The sequence below is a fragment of the Bufo gargarizans genome, chromosome 9 (genome assembly GCF_014858855.1).
Source record: "Bufo gargarizans isolate SCDJY-AF-19 chromosome 9, ASM1485885v1, whole genome shotgun sequence".
Lineage (NCBI taxonomy): Eukaryota > Metazoa > Chordata > Amphibia > Anura > Bufonidae > Bufo > Bufo gargarizans.
The window spans coordinates 190,140,377-190,155,271 of record NC_058088.1 but is presented as its reverse complement, the minus strand read 5'-3'; the positions used below and the strand labels follow the sequence as shown (position 1 = coordinate 190,155,271).

At 48.0% G+C, this 14,895-nt stretch overlaps 1 protein-coding gene across 1 annotated transcript in view; it reads right to left on the bottom strand.

The window, feature by feature from the left end:
* The window catches only part of PNPLA7 (patatin like phospholipase domain containing 7), a 129,134-nt gene that overhangs the window by 31,190 nt on the left and 83,049 nt on the right, over window positions 1-14,895 (bottom strand). Inside the window, exons 21-26 of the mRNA XM_044269148.1 lie at window positions 14,817-14,892; window positions 10,738-10,870; window positions 7,452-7,532; window positions 6,828-6,996; window positions 4,658-4,840; window positions 653-771 (exon numbers count right to left, since the gene is read on the bottom strand). Coding sequence (XP_044125083.1) covers window positions 653-771; window positions 4,658-4,840; window positions 6,828-6,996; window positions 7,452-7,532; window positions 10,738-10,870; window positions 14,817-14,892 — 761 coding nt within the window. The remainder of the gene's footprint in view (window positions 1-652; window positions 772-4,657; window positions 4,841-6,827; window positions 6,997-7,451; window positions 7,533-10,737; window positions 10,871-14,816; window positions 14,893-14,895) is intronic.

Sequence of the window (14,895 nt, the reverse complement as noted above, 5' to 3'; positions counted from 1 at the left end):
TGGGGGAAGGGGGTCTTTTGGCAGAATTGCCTTTGTGGCTGGACATGCGGAGGGAAGCATATTTACCCTCTCCTCACTGCTGGGTCCTGCTTCTTTGCTCCCCCATTGCTGATGCTGAGCTCGGAACACCTACTGTCAACATCCATGTCTGCCAAAAGACCCCCAGAAGATGAACAACCCCTTTTAACTGATCCACGATAGTGTAACGCATAAGCGGTGAATATATTCACCCATTTCTAATAGTATACAATCTTTTAAAGGGGCTGTGCAGTGCTAGTATGTTGATGATCTATGCTCAGATTTGTGGCTTTTTGTCTCCCAGGACCCCCACCGATCTGCTGTTTAAAGAGGCCAAGATCTAGCTTGTAGTGGCAGTGCAATGTAATTACAACTGCTCGTCTCATTCAAGTGGACGTCACAGTTGTAGTTACACTGCATCGCTGCTGCGAGCTAGATGGTATGCAGCAAAGAAGTGACGCCGCGGCCTCTTCAAACAGCTGATCGACAGCGGTCCTCCCTGAACCCCACGCCAAACTTATACTCATGACCTATCCTGAGGATAGGTCATCAATATATACTAGCACTGCACAACCCCTTGCTGGAAGACAATGAATTCCTTATGAAAAAGGCAACAGCACAATAAAGCACGTACCTGGCGCCTCCTCCTCCTAGTACTAGTGCGATGGTGTTCCCTGTTAGTACACGGGCCAGGCGGGAGAAATCACAGTGACGGTCTGGTGGCTTCTGATACACGCGCTCGTACATCTCAATCTGCCAAAATGGGGGAAGCAAATTATATACAACTGTCAGTTCGTCTGCAGGTACAATACTAATATCATAGAGGGAGCGATACATAAAAAAGCAGCCAGTTTCGAAGGTGAAGATAATGTAAGGCTACATGTCTGCAAAGTAAAACATTTATCTCTCTGCCGATTCCCTCCGCCTGCTCCTTAATCATATACACAATTCAATCAGGGATCTACATGAGAATTGTCAACGCTTTGTGAAAACCGAGAGCAATTAAACCCCAAAACTAGATTTTATAGCAGACACAAACACTCAGCGGCTGCGCAGCGGTCGGATGGTGAAAGCTTGACAGGGAAAACGGTTTCTATAGTAACTCTGACATTATAGTCATTTACAGTGCCGGTGCCCACCTAATTTACACATGGCCGCCAAGGCAATCTAAGCATTTGATGTACAGTACAGGTATACTGGCAATACTGCCGCCCGCTCTCATTATTAACCCTCTCATGACCAATAATGTGGACTAAATGTGTCAAAACAATGCCTTCTATGGACGACGTGCAGCACAGATTGAGCCGCCATACGGCACCAAAACAGGACCAGTATCTTAATTTTTTTTATAGATCAAAATAGGGCATAAATAGTAGAAAATTCAGTCTCCCCCGTTGCCTTATAATTGGCGCACTCTGAGCACTATGTTTACCTGTTCTTTCAGGGAAAATAAACTGACAAAGTGCCGGCTCAATCTCTTCAGGCTACTTTCACACTTGCGTTCAGAGCGGATCCGTCTGGTGTCTGCACAGACGGATCCACTCCTATATCGCAGACGATGGGATCCGTTCAGAACGGATCCGTCTGCATTATAGTTTAGAAAAAATTCTAAGTGTGAAAGTTGTTAAGACGGATCCGTCCAGACTTTACATTGAAAGTCAATGGGGGACGGATCAGTTTGAAATTGAGCCATATTGTGTAAACTTCAAATGGATCCGTCCCCATTGACTTACATTGTAAGTCTGGACGGATCAGTTTGCCTCCGCACGGCCAGGCGGACACCCGAACGCTGCAAGCAGCGTTCGGGTGTCCGCCTGCTGAGCGGAGCGGAGGACAAGCGGTGCCAGACTGATGCATTCTGAGCGGATCCGCATCCACTCAGAATGCATTAGGTCAGTACGGATGCGTTCGGGGCCGCTTGTGAGAGCCTTCAAACGGAACTCACAAGCGGAGCCCCGAACGCTAGTTTGAAAGTAGCCTCAATCGTATTTCCTGGACAAATCACAGCTTGGGTAACCATGGGTCTACTATCCTGTACTCAAATAATACTGTGAGTACAGAGGACCCGTGGCTGAGTTTCAACTCACAGATCATATTTATTTATATAGCGCCACCATATTCCGCAGCGCTTCACAAATTGATCGGGTTCATGTATAAAACAAAACTAACTGGCTAATATACAACTGAAACACTAGGAGTCAGGGCCCTGCTCACAAGAGCTTACAATCTATGAGGAATTGGGGGTGACACATAAGGTAGTTGATTGTGATAAGTAGGATTCGAGCCATTATTGAACTCACAGGAGTGGTCCCGGCTTCGGATTTGGGACTACTAGAGGATAGAGTTCAGGCCAGAGGAGTTGGTGGGGGAAGGTTTAGGCGGGAAAAGTCAGTTTAGGTAGCTTAGTAATCCTGCTTGATAAGATGTGTTTTTAAGGCACATTTGAAGGTGGAGAAGTTGTGGATTGACCTAGTATTCCGGGGCAGAGTATTCCAGAGAGTAGGTGCAGCTCGAGAAAAATCTTGAAGACGGGAGTGAGAGGTACGAATTATGGAGGTTATTAATCTTAGGTCGCTAACAGAACGGAGAGCAGGAGTAGGGTGGTAGATGGAGATGAGGAAGGAGATGTATGGAGGTGCAGCACTGTGGAGAGCAGGAGTAGGGTGGTAGATGGAGATGAGGGAGGAGATGTATGGAGGTGCAGCACTGTGGAGAGCAGGAGTAGGGTGGTAGATGGAGATGAGGGAGGAGATGTATGGAGGTGCAGCACTGTGGAGAGCAGGAGTAGGGTGGTAGATGGAGATGAGGGAGGAGATGCATGGAGGTGCAGCACTGTGGAGAGCAGGAGTAGGGTGGTAGATGGAGATGAGGGAGGAGATGTATGGAGGTGCAGCACTGTGGAGAGCAGGAGTAGGGTGGTAGATGGAGATGAGGGAGGAGATGTATGGAGGTGCAGCACTGTGGAGAGCACGAGTAGGGTGGTAGATGGAGATGAGCTAGGAGATGTATGGAGGTGCAGCACTGTGGAGAGCAGGAGTAGGGTGGTAGATGGAGATGAGCTAGGAGATGTATGGAGGTGCAGCACTGTGGAGAGCAGGAGTAGGGTGGTAGATGGAGATGAGGGAGGAGATGTATGGAGGTGCAGCACTGTGGAGAGCAGGAGTAGGTTGGTAGATGGAGATGAGGGAGGAGATGTATGAAGGTGCAGCACTGCGGAGAGCACGAGTACGGTGATAGATGGAGATGAGGGAGGAGATGTATGGAGGTGCAGCACTGTGGAGAGCAGGAGTAGGGTGGTAGATGGAGATGTATGGAGGTGCAGCACTGCGGAGAGCACGAGTAGGGTGGTAGATGGAGATGAGGGAGGAGATGTATGGAGGTGCAGCACTGTAGAGAGCAGGAGTAGGGTGGTAGATGGAGATGAGCTAGGAGATGTATGGAGGTGCAGCACTGTGGAGAGCAGGAGTAGGGTGGTAGATGGAGATGAGCTAGGAGATGTATGAAGGTGCAGCACTGTGGAGAGCAGGAGTAGGGTGGTAGATGGAGATGAGGGAGGAGATGTATGGAGGTGCAGCACTGCGGAGAGCACGAGTAGGGTGGTAAATGGAGATGAGGGAGGAGATGTATGGAGGTGCAGCACTGTGGAGAGCAGGAGTAGGGTGGTAGATGGAGATGAGGGAGGAGATGTATGGAGGTGCAGCACTGTGGAGAGCAGGAGTAGGGTGGTAGATGGAGATGAGGGAGGAGATGTATGGAGGTGCAGCACTGTGGAGAGCAGGAGTAGGGTGGTAGATGGAGATGAGGGAGGAGATGTATGGAGGTGCTGCACTGTGGAGAGCAGGAGTAGGGTGATAGATGGAGATGAGGGAGGAGATGTATGGAGGTGCAGCACTGTGGAGAGCAGGAGTAGGGTGGTAGATGGAGATGAGGGAGGAGATGAATGGAGGAGCAGCACTGTGGAGAGCACGAGTAGGTGGTAGATGGAGATGAGGGAGGAAATGTATGGGGGAGCAGCACTGTGGAGAGCACGAGTAGGTGGTAGATGGAGATGAGGGAGGAAATGTATGGAGGTGCAGCTCTGTGGAGAGCAGGAGTAGGGTGGTAGATGGAGATGAGGGAGGAGATGTATGAAGGTGCAGCACTGTGGAGAGCACGAGTAGGGTGGTAGATGGAGATGAGGGAGGAAATGTATGGAGGAGCAGCACTATGGAGAGCAGGAGTAGGGTGGTAGATGGAGATGAGGGAGGAGATGTATGGAGGTGCAACACTGTAGAGGGCTTTGTGGGTGAGAAGTTTGAACTGTATTCTGTGGTGGACGGGCAACCAGTGAAGTGACTGGCACAGACTAGTAGCATCAGTATAGCGGTTGGATGGATAGATGAGCCTGGCTGCAGCATTTAGGACAGACTGAAGAGGGGAGAGTTTAGTGAGAGGGAGACCGATTAGTAATGCGTTGCAGTAATCAAGACGTGAATGAATCAAGGCAACAACAAGAGTTTTTGCCATTTCTATCGTAAGAAAAGGGTGGATCACTATAATGGAGTGAGTTTGGGTCAGCCCAGGAAAATCAGCCATCACCCGGATCCGCAAACGCTCATTCAAAACTGGCCTTACTCCATTTTGTGGCTGAACTCCTTACCAGTTTTGGCAGACTCCTCTTGGAGAAAACTCTGTGAGGGCAGCGCAGGTGTAGATGACCGGAGCACCAGCTCCTCATATTCAACCAGTCGACCGTGCGGGACGGCGGGGGCCCATCCTCTTTATGGAGAAGGATCAGCTGTTTCTGTGCCCGGACGGCTGTGTTCTCCAACATTTTTTCAAGCTGTCATAGGGGAGAAAAAAAAAGAAAAGAAAAAAAAGAACGGAAATAAGTGAGTAATGGACCTCACTAAAATGGAAGCTTCTTGTATTAAATGTTAATAAAACCCCTTTAAAAAGACTCCAAAATGGGAGTATATCCTTTCATTTGCCCATTTACACTTCAGGTCTTGGCTGTCAGGTCTGCCTACGATATCGATGCAGAGTGCCTGTAAACAGTTAATGTCATTCAGCCTGGTACCAGCCTGTCACTGAACACAATCTGTCCTAGTATAAATAAACCTGCGCTGCAGCCGTCATTGCTGAACCTCGTTAGACGCACACAGAATATATGGTTTTGAGAAGCCGAGCTCTCTGATGATTACATGAGCCCGCTACACGTCCAGGCAGGATCTTTAATAAAGTGGAAATCAAACCAATACTTCAGCTACAAAACTCCAAGGCCATTAATTTCATATGGCGCAGGCTGGCAATATAAAACCACCAGCGTTATATTCTGGTCATGTCTGAACCACAGTGACCCATACATGTAAACACTTGGGGCGGCTCAGCTGCCATGGAGCCATTAGGATCAGCATTAAATTCAGAAAATTGCTAGTTTCAGAACCTTTTCATAACACATTTTGTAATATAAGGAGCGGTACCATGGATAAGACTGCAGGGAAATTAAATTACCTAATGCTGCCCCAAAATACAAAAGGCATCAAGGTCGACTCTGTGAGCAGCCCCTTCTCAGCATACAGGCTGCCATGAATGGCACATACAATTTACTGCAGCCTCTGAGCAGCCCCTTCTCAAGATACAGGCTGCCATGAATGGCGCATACAATTTACTGCAGCCTCTGAGCAGCCCCTTCTCAAGATACAGGCTGCCATGAATGGCACATACAATTTACTGCAGCCTCTGAGCAGCCCCTTCTCAAGATACAGGCTGCCATGAATGGCGCATACAATTTACTGCAGCCTCTGAGCAGCCCCTTCTCAAGATACAGGCTGCCATGAATGGCACATACAATTTACTGCAGCCTCTGAGCAGCCCCTTCTCAAGATACAGGCTGCCATGAATGGCACGTACAGTTTACTGCAGCCTCTGAGCAGCCCTTCTCAGCATACAGGCTGCCATGAATGGCGCGTACAGTTTACTGCAGCCTCTGAGCAGCCCTTCTCAGCATACAGGCTGCCATGAATGGCACGTACAGTTTACTGCAGCCTCTGAGCAGCCCTTCTCAGCATACAGGCTGCCATGAATGGCACGTACAGTTTACTGCAGCCTCTGAGCAGCCCTTCTCAGCATACAGGCTGCCATGAATGGCACGTACAGTTTACTGCAGCCTCTGAGCAGCCCTTCTCAGCATACAGGCTGCCATGAATGGCGCGTACAGTTTACTGCAGCCTCTGAGCAGCCCTTCTCAGCATACAGGCTGCCATGAATGGCACGTACAGTTTACTGCAGCCTCTGAGCAGCCCTTCTCAGCATACAGGCTGCCATGAATGGCGCGTACAGTTTACTGCAGGACAGTGGTAAGAAAGCTGCAGGCTTATTACAGTATTGCTTCAGTGTGTACAGGGAGCGATTCTGAGAAACACAGAGGCAGATTGACTGTGTTTCCTATAGTAAAACTGTTGAGCTGCTGCAGGCCCCGATCCTTTTGAAAAGTGTAAAAAGTTGCGAATATAGTGTGCAACATTTATTGAGTCATAAAAGTGGCATAAATCCTTTCATATATGTGCCCATTACATTAGAAAATAGCATACAGTGTGCATCTGTACATCCGGGCTGGTACTGCAGCTCACATGCATGGATGCGCCACTGTGGCTGGAAAAATACTGATGGTGCCATTGCGGTAGTCATTCTGCTGATCGATGGAAGTTGTGGGCGTCATACCCACAACAGTATGGCATTGATGGCCCCCTTCGTTTCCGATAACTTATTGATGGCAGCCCCTCTTAGGTTAGCAAACCTCGATGCTAACAGTCTATGTCCACGCTCACCTCTCCAACAGTAGGCTCCTGCTCTCCCAGCCCCACGATGAGGATGCAGTCAGCTTGTCGAATGCAGCGCTGTGTCCAAGGCGTGAGATAATAGTCAGACTGATACAAGACAATTCGGTGGATGTCTTCTTGTTGGCCAAGCCAGCTAGAAAGTCTGTACTCATGGACGCTGTGAATGAAGAGATGTTTAGATGAAGACCACAACCACTGGATAAGTACCACGGAGAAGCTCTTTATGGCAGGATGAATGTTACTGCGTCACCTGCTAGTGGTGCCCGCTGTTACTAAGCATCAACCATTACCAGACTTTCCTTTCACAAAAATGGGCTCCAACCTGTGGCTCTCCAGCTGCTGGAAGAGTGGAAGTCTCTAGCCATCAGGGCATGCTGGGATTTGTAGTTTAGCAACAGTTGCTGAGAGCAGCAGGTTGAAGACTGCCATTTTACTATGTCTGACGACTTTGAATAGTGCTGGCAGCCAGTGTGTATTACATAAACTGTATCAGAAGAAGTGGAAGAGAAATATAGTGGAAGTCAGTGATAGTAGAGGACCCTGGAGAAAGCTCGGCCCACAATAAGGACCAGTACATCAGTATCTTACAGGATAAGTTGAGTCTGTACTGACCTGTCGAGAGCGGCCGATCCCAGACGCTGCTTGATATTGTCACTGGTGAGCAGCAAAGTGGGGCCTAAAGAGCAGAGACAAAACCATTAAAGCGCATCCTATTACTGCATATAACACACGTATGTCCATCTAAAGCAGGCATAATGTAGCCATGGCGTGGCCCGATCGGATCTGTAGGAAGCAGCTGCTTTGTAGTCTAAGATCAATATTTTAATACAACTCACTGCTTCCCCCGGCATTAATGAAACATGGAGGTCACTGGGGGGACTAACGTGTCCCTACAATTCATAACATGTCTGAGATATTATTTCCTCCACGTCTGAGAGACTTTATATTTATGACTTCTGTGACCGCATTTTCTTTTATGTCGGCCTGAACGGTTCACTGGGAACATAACATCTGATGATCGTGTAGCACTAACAGGCCTGACATAAAGCCGCAATACTGCCAGAAGTGGCAGACATGATTTAGCCTCTTGTATGGTTGTTGAAGTATCGCTGGTCTCGATGATCCGCTTAAATCCATTTCAAAATGAGGCAAGAACTGCTGATAACGGAGAGTTCAGCGGAAGATTATCCCTGACCTATATTTCACCTAAATTCTCGTCTCAATAGAGAGAAGCATAACACATCTGCACATCAGGATACGCCATCCCTGACTGATCCAACTGCCGGGAACTCATCAAAGGGGAAGGGTCACAGAGGTTTACCTGGAACTTGCTCCTGATGGAGATCCCAGTGTCACACCCTCAATTAGTCAAGTGCTTTGCTTCCATTGTGTATGACTTTTCAGCTGCATTGCCCTCCTTGCTCGGAGCTCCGTCAGATCCTGGAAGTGAATACTCTACATTTATGGACCCGACACCCTTTGAACATGATGCAGGGGGACGGGAACTCTGCTTCAGTGACACAACAAAGCACCCAAGAGAACTCCATTTACTGTCAGAGTCGCCCCCTGCCCGCTCAGCAGATGTAAAACTAAATGTCAACGTCATCCCCTTCCCACGTCGGCCGCTACGTGAGCAATCTGGACAAAGCACCCCAGACTCCGGTGACACAAAGCAATGCTACCTTATTGGTCACAGTGCTTGGTGTACTATCCTGCTTCCTGGCAACGATAAGGTTAATTATATTAAATATTCAGCAAAAATGCCGGAGGCGGACGACATGAATAATACACAGAGTTTTAACTGGGAAATGGACACCTGCGTCAGAGCTGAAAGTGCCAAGAGGAGCCCTGAATGCCAGCCATACCAAGACATAATCGCCAGCTGCGGCAGTCACCACAGACGCATGGGATCCCTCCCCTGGAAAACTGTCTGCCATATGTACCCAGAGAAATGGGACTGTGAACATGGCTGACATCAAGAAGCAACGGTATTGGCGTATATGACTAAGGGATTGTTCACACGAACAAGTGCTGTCCGTTGCCGTATTGCGGATCGCATTTGCGGATCCGCAACACACACGGAACCGTTCCGTGTGCATTCTGCATCACTGATGCGGACCCATTCACTTCAATGGGTCAGCAAATCTGGAGATGCGGAACGAAAGCACGGTACGGAAAACTACGGAAGCACTAAGGAGTGCTTTTGTGCCTCCGCACTGCAAAAAGATAGAACATGCTCTATCTTTTTGCGGAACGGAGGGATCGTTGACCCATTCAAGTAAATGGGTCCACGATCCCCATGTGGCTGGGTCATGGTCAGTGCCCGTGCATTGCTGACTGCAATTTATGGTTCACAGCATGGGCTTTACACGGTCGTGTGAACGAGCCCTAAGCCATATCTTACCACTAAAACACTAATGGCTGCCATTATGGAGGATCACCCAGCTATCCAGGCAAAATATAATCAAGCAAGGCCATCCACAACCTGTCCCCTCTATCCAGCTCTAACCTAATGGCTTCATGCATCCCTACACGTAATGTGCGATCCTCACAAGATCTCCTTCTCTGCTCCTTGCACAACCGTCTCCAAGATTTCTCCTGTGCTTCCTCCATATTCTCGAGCTCACTATCTCAACTGGTCAGGCTCTCCTCCAACCTTCACAAGCAACCTTAAAATCTGACCCTGGTGCACACCGATTGCAGCTGTGCTAGAAAAGAAAGGATATTGCCGGGGACGGAGGTAAATGGAGCAAATGTTATCTTGTAGCGGCCATGAGCCGAGCCATAAAGAGCGCGACAACCTTAGAAGAGATCATCGTCAGAACCCTGCGGTGGTGCTAAAGAAAGGGCCGTGGGAGGAAAGTGTACACTGCATTTCCTGGGACCAGGTCCCTGTTACCGAAGTCTCCTTGGAAACTGTGAAGAATTGATAACCTATGTTATTATCACTCATTTTAAATCACACACGCGTAGACGAAAAGCAAGTGGGCCGAATCGCTTGCAGGAAGGAGGAGGATGACAAATAAACCATCTTCACATACAGACTCACAAGCTACGAATGGAAAGAGGCAGCAAAATAGCAAATACATGACACTGAATGGATTACTTTATTATTCCCTGAACTTGGCACCAACTAAAAACTGTGGGTAAAAAGCCTTTACTACGGACATAAATCTGCTTCCCATCATTACTTTCCAGGAAGATCTTAGGCTACATGGCATCTCTGCCAACTGGTCTGATACTGGCGCTGCCAAGTTGTTATACGCTAAAAGGATGAGGACAGGAATAAGTAATATTTGCAGCGCACCTCTGACTCACACAAATCTCTCTGGTCTGCAGCCGAATCCGATCTATTGCTGAGGGAATGTAAAAGGGAAAGCGAAGATGAACTTCTGAGAGGTCTCGGATACATAAGAGGAGACATGTCTGATCTCAGGCCAGGGCGATCTATAATGTGCGGCACGGCTCAGAGATTTCTGCTGCTGGAAAACTGACATTGCTCCACCAATATGACCCTCTCATCTGTATCCATGAGGCATCAGATCCAGTGTGGTGACATATACCAGCCCATACTGGGACTATATACACCAGTCCAGGGCACTGTGGTTTGTAGATGCAAATTGACAGCGCCCGCAGCAGGTCATCGTCCTCACACTCATCTCCAACATTTCATTATTGTGCTGGTGATTCTCCACTTTAGTAAAAAAAAAATTAATTTAAATTACAAACCCACTTGTGTCCATTCCCCACTTACCAAATCACTAGATGACTAAATAATGGATGGCGCGGCTCAGCGGGTAGCTCTGCTTTATTGTAGTACGATGGGTCAAATCTAACTACGGCAACATTAGCGTGAAAATTGGGTGCAGGAGTGACTTACCTACAGCGCAGAGCGCAGTGTTTCAGCTCCAGGGTGAAGGCTGTAAGAGGAACGTCCTCAGATACTGGCAATATGGCTACTGTGGCGAGGTTACTGGATGGATTCCCGGAATCCCATTTGCTGCCGGCGGTGTGAAGGCCGAAGCCGTGACCTGCAGATGGGAGAAAATAATGGGGGGTTAACATATATTCAGTGGTGCTGCATTGGGCGCCAAGTGTGGACGATAAGACGTTTAACCGTCTGAAAGGCCTTTACATGGGCGGCAAAAAATTATTATTCCATTCCACTAATATCTGTGGTTTTACCAGATATATCCATAAGGGTAAGGCCAAGCAAGCTGTGGCGGTATTATTAGAGACGGATTGTTGATGGCCACAAAATGCCATTGCAACTGTCACATTGCTCCCCAGCCTGGAACGTATGGGAGAGCAGGAACGGTCACCAATAGAAGACGATCGCTGCCCTGATTCTGTCATCCACCGATAAGTAATTTACTAGATTGCACTGGAAACGGCGACTACAAAGCATCTTCTTGTCACTTCAAAAAAGGTGGGAAGAAAGAAAACCTACATACAACATGGCAGACGGCTATAATAGGGAAAAGCATGCACGGCATCTGGAGGTGGAAACTCACATCTCATTGTTCTATTATGTACGATCACAGGGGGGGGGGGGGGTTACCAGTCAGTAATCGCTACGCTCATGGTTATTACACCTGCACGTTCATTATATGTATATTTATGCAGTGCATGATACAGGCAGAGAGGCTGCAGATAGACCCAGGAATAGACAGGGTTAAACCTGGGGCAGATACTAGCAGCTGAATCCTTTACAAAACGCTCGAGTTATGCAACGTGTTCATTGTGGAAAGCAGCAAGTCTTCAGTCTTTAAAAAGACTCGGCGCCGGCTGGGGGTCTGGTCTGTGCCGCGGGGGCCTGCTCTTTATACCTCGCTGCTTCGCCTCGGTGCCTGCTGGGAATACTTTCAATAAGATACCTCAAACACGTTCGTTTAGAGCAAAAGGGAAAAAAAGAATTGAAAAGATAAAAAAAAAAAAAAAAAGTACAATTGAGTCTCGGCTCATACAATTTTCAAGTGAAATGGAATCTGCCCCCTCGCAGGTCAGCGCGAAAAGACGGCTGGGATTTACGTGACAATGACTGATGAGACAGCGAAGTGCTGATTCATGGTGGAGCTCGGCGGAGGATTCCTACGCTGTACGGCGGGGAGGTTTATTGTGATTAACAAGCGGAGAATACACCGGATAATTAGGCAGAATTCGTCCCCGTGTGTAACCATATAATCCCCGAGTGTCAGCGCAAAAGCTGATGTTACCGGATACGGGTCATCGCTCAAAATAATGAGTATAACAAGGTTACATAGATTTTGGGGGCCCGCTGATATTAAATACATTACGCAGCACCTTATTCTGCTCCTTATTGACACCAGATCACGAACAGACAGCGACAATCTTCTTGTTGGTCTGTGGATTTGAGTGGCCTCCATCTTTAAGGCTCAAGAATCAGGCAAACACTCCATATGAACATAGCATTGGTGCAGCAGCCATTATACGGTCACTGCTACACACAGAGATTTTGCAGATCAGTAAAGATGAACAGAGATGTTTTATAGTTATTCTCCACATAAACTCCCAGTAAAGTACTAACCAGTTTGGTAATTTTTTTATCAGAATATTTTCATGTTTTTCTATTAGATTCCTGTTGATTTACGGTAAATGGGGAGGACGGCCAAGAAGTCGTACGAGATTAAGAAGTCACCATATAGATAAAACGGGAGGGGAGGGGTATCCTTAAAGTTGGCAATACACTTCAGAGCTATTCCTCCTGACCCTCTGCATACAAGTGTACCAGTTGGCTGTGCATGCATGTGTTTTCAATGGGGAGTAAGTTGCCAGACACCTCTGTCCCTCCAGTCACCCCTGGAGGCAGCTTCTCTCTCCCAGTAGGTTTGGACATAAACTCCGACATCCCTGACGTGTGGGTGGAGAGTCAGGAGGCCTAACACACATTGGATGGTCAGCCGGCCCTGTTTGGCAGACATTAGTCCAATGTGCATCGCCAGCCATAGTCAACCTGTCACATGCTCTGCTCAGGACGCCATTTTATCTACCGAGACCAGCATTGAGTGTGGTTTGCAGTCATGGGCGACAACAAGGCATAGCCAGAGATCAGTGGACTCCACAGACCCCCTACTAATTCCAGTGCATGCCCTGCTGCAGGGATATCATCTAACCCCTAAGCAAGGGGGTGCTCCTGGGGCCCCTTATATCAGGCAGCACAACCCGTAGGGATTGGCCATACATACAGAGCCATGACCATAGTTCATTCCTCCAAAAACTGGTTCAAAAGGTCAAAAAAACTTCTTAGACAAACATTTTATTTAGTGCAAAAATGAAGGGAATTGGCCAAGAACTTCCTGTCTTCAGAGACTACAAGTGACATCTAATCATTCGCACCGCACCGAAAAACTGTGCATGAAGCAAAGACAAGTGAAGCTCCGGAGTCAAACCTGTGGCTCCTGGACAGGCTCAGCCGCTGTGTGCAAGGGCTAAGGCCACAAACGGCCACAAGCAGCACCCACCAGTGATGCAAGTAAATGTCACTTACATACCAGACGAGCGATTGCTTGCACTCAGCTGGGACAGATGAGTCACCGCATCGTAACCAAGGAAACATCCCGAGCAGCGGATTATAGTCACTGACCGAACAGCGGGAACAGGTTATGTGGAAAAGCTTCAGCCGGTAGTACAGAAAGCAGCAATAACCACATTCTGATGGGGCACAAGAGACGCCATGTCGGGGCAAAGAGCGCTGCAGGGGTTAGCTTGCTGCCAGGATCTCCATTTTTCAATCAATGCGCTGACCCCTCAGGTGAATTAATAATAACATTATTACCCAGATGCCGCTTGTTATCTCCTATAAAAAGGAATTGCAATGTCTCAGCGAGCGTCAATCTTACAGGAAGGAAGTGTGATAACCACCGGCCGCGTCCTGAAGTGGCCGTCTATAGGTATACTGTAAAGAACAGTGCTCTGCGAGCTCTCCAGTTCTTGTGACACTACAAGTCTCAGCATGCATAATGGGTATAGGTTGCTGCGCCATGTTGTAGCTTCACAGCTGCTGGATAGCGGCTTCATAACACTAGACTGATATTTGGGGGCCTGAGAAGGTCCTGAACATGCAGCCGGAGGAAGGGAAAACTACAGCCTCCTGAAGTTATGGGGTATTGTGCCGCGAAAAAAACATTCTACATTTTCAAACCAGCACCTAGTTCTGAATACAATTGCAATTATATGCAATTAAAAATTTTGTGTAGCCACTGAGCTGTAAAATGTATCTGTATAGCGCCATCTGCTGTTTGTTCTTTTGCTCATTTCATGTCCACTTCAATGAGGTGGTCACACATGCTCAGTTTAAATCTTCAACTGTCACCAGTCATAGGGAAAGAGCTAATGGAGAAAGGACAGACCCCCTGAGCTGTGATAAGGAGAGGAGCAGCTGAAAGGACAGCCCCCCTTCGTACGATCAAGCAGGTCCTAATTGGCTTTTAAAAAAGACCTAAAATGTTTTATAGGGCCACATGTTTCAAGAGAGGACTGCTCTCCTCATCCAGGCTGCTCTTGAAATGTGTAAGACAATAACAGCTCAAAATCTTCTTTGAAATCCCCTTTCTGGTCCTGTCTAGACTCTAAGTGCCCACTGCACACCCTGCCTTCTTTATCCTATTGATACCAACGCATTTCACAGTCCTACAACTGAATGACCATCATGAACATACAGGGAAGGTTAATGAGCGCTCCTGACGATCACCAGGACTAGATATCCCAGGGGCTGATCACGGAGACCGTAAATGAGTTTCCATAGGTAATAGCATACAGCATTTCAGAGCAGTATGGCAATGTGCACAGCTCTTTCCTTCCCGTCTCACGTGCTGGCATTCTCTGCCTTCGTCTGTATGTGTGGAGATAATGAGTAAATGATTTACGACGAGCTGGCTCTCCGCCACCCTCCTAAATATGCCAATTCAGCACTTTGCCAACTGGAGAGATTAAAGCCAGCCAAGTGCTGCTTCTCACCTGTAAGGGGCCCATTGACCTGCTGCAAGCTGCCAAGGATCTTCTCTCCAAGTAGATGGATAAGTCGAGTCACCACCTG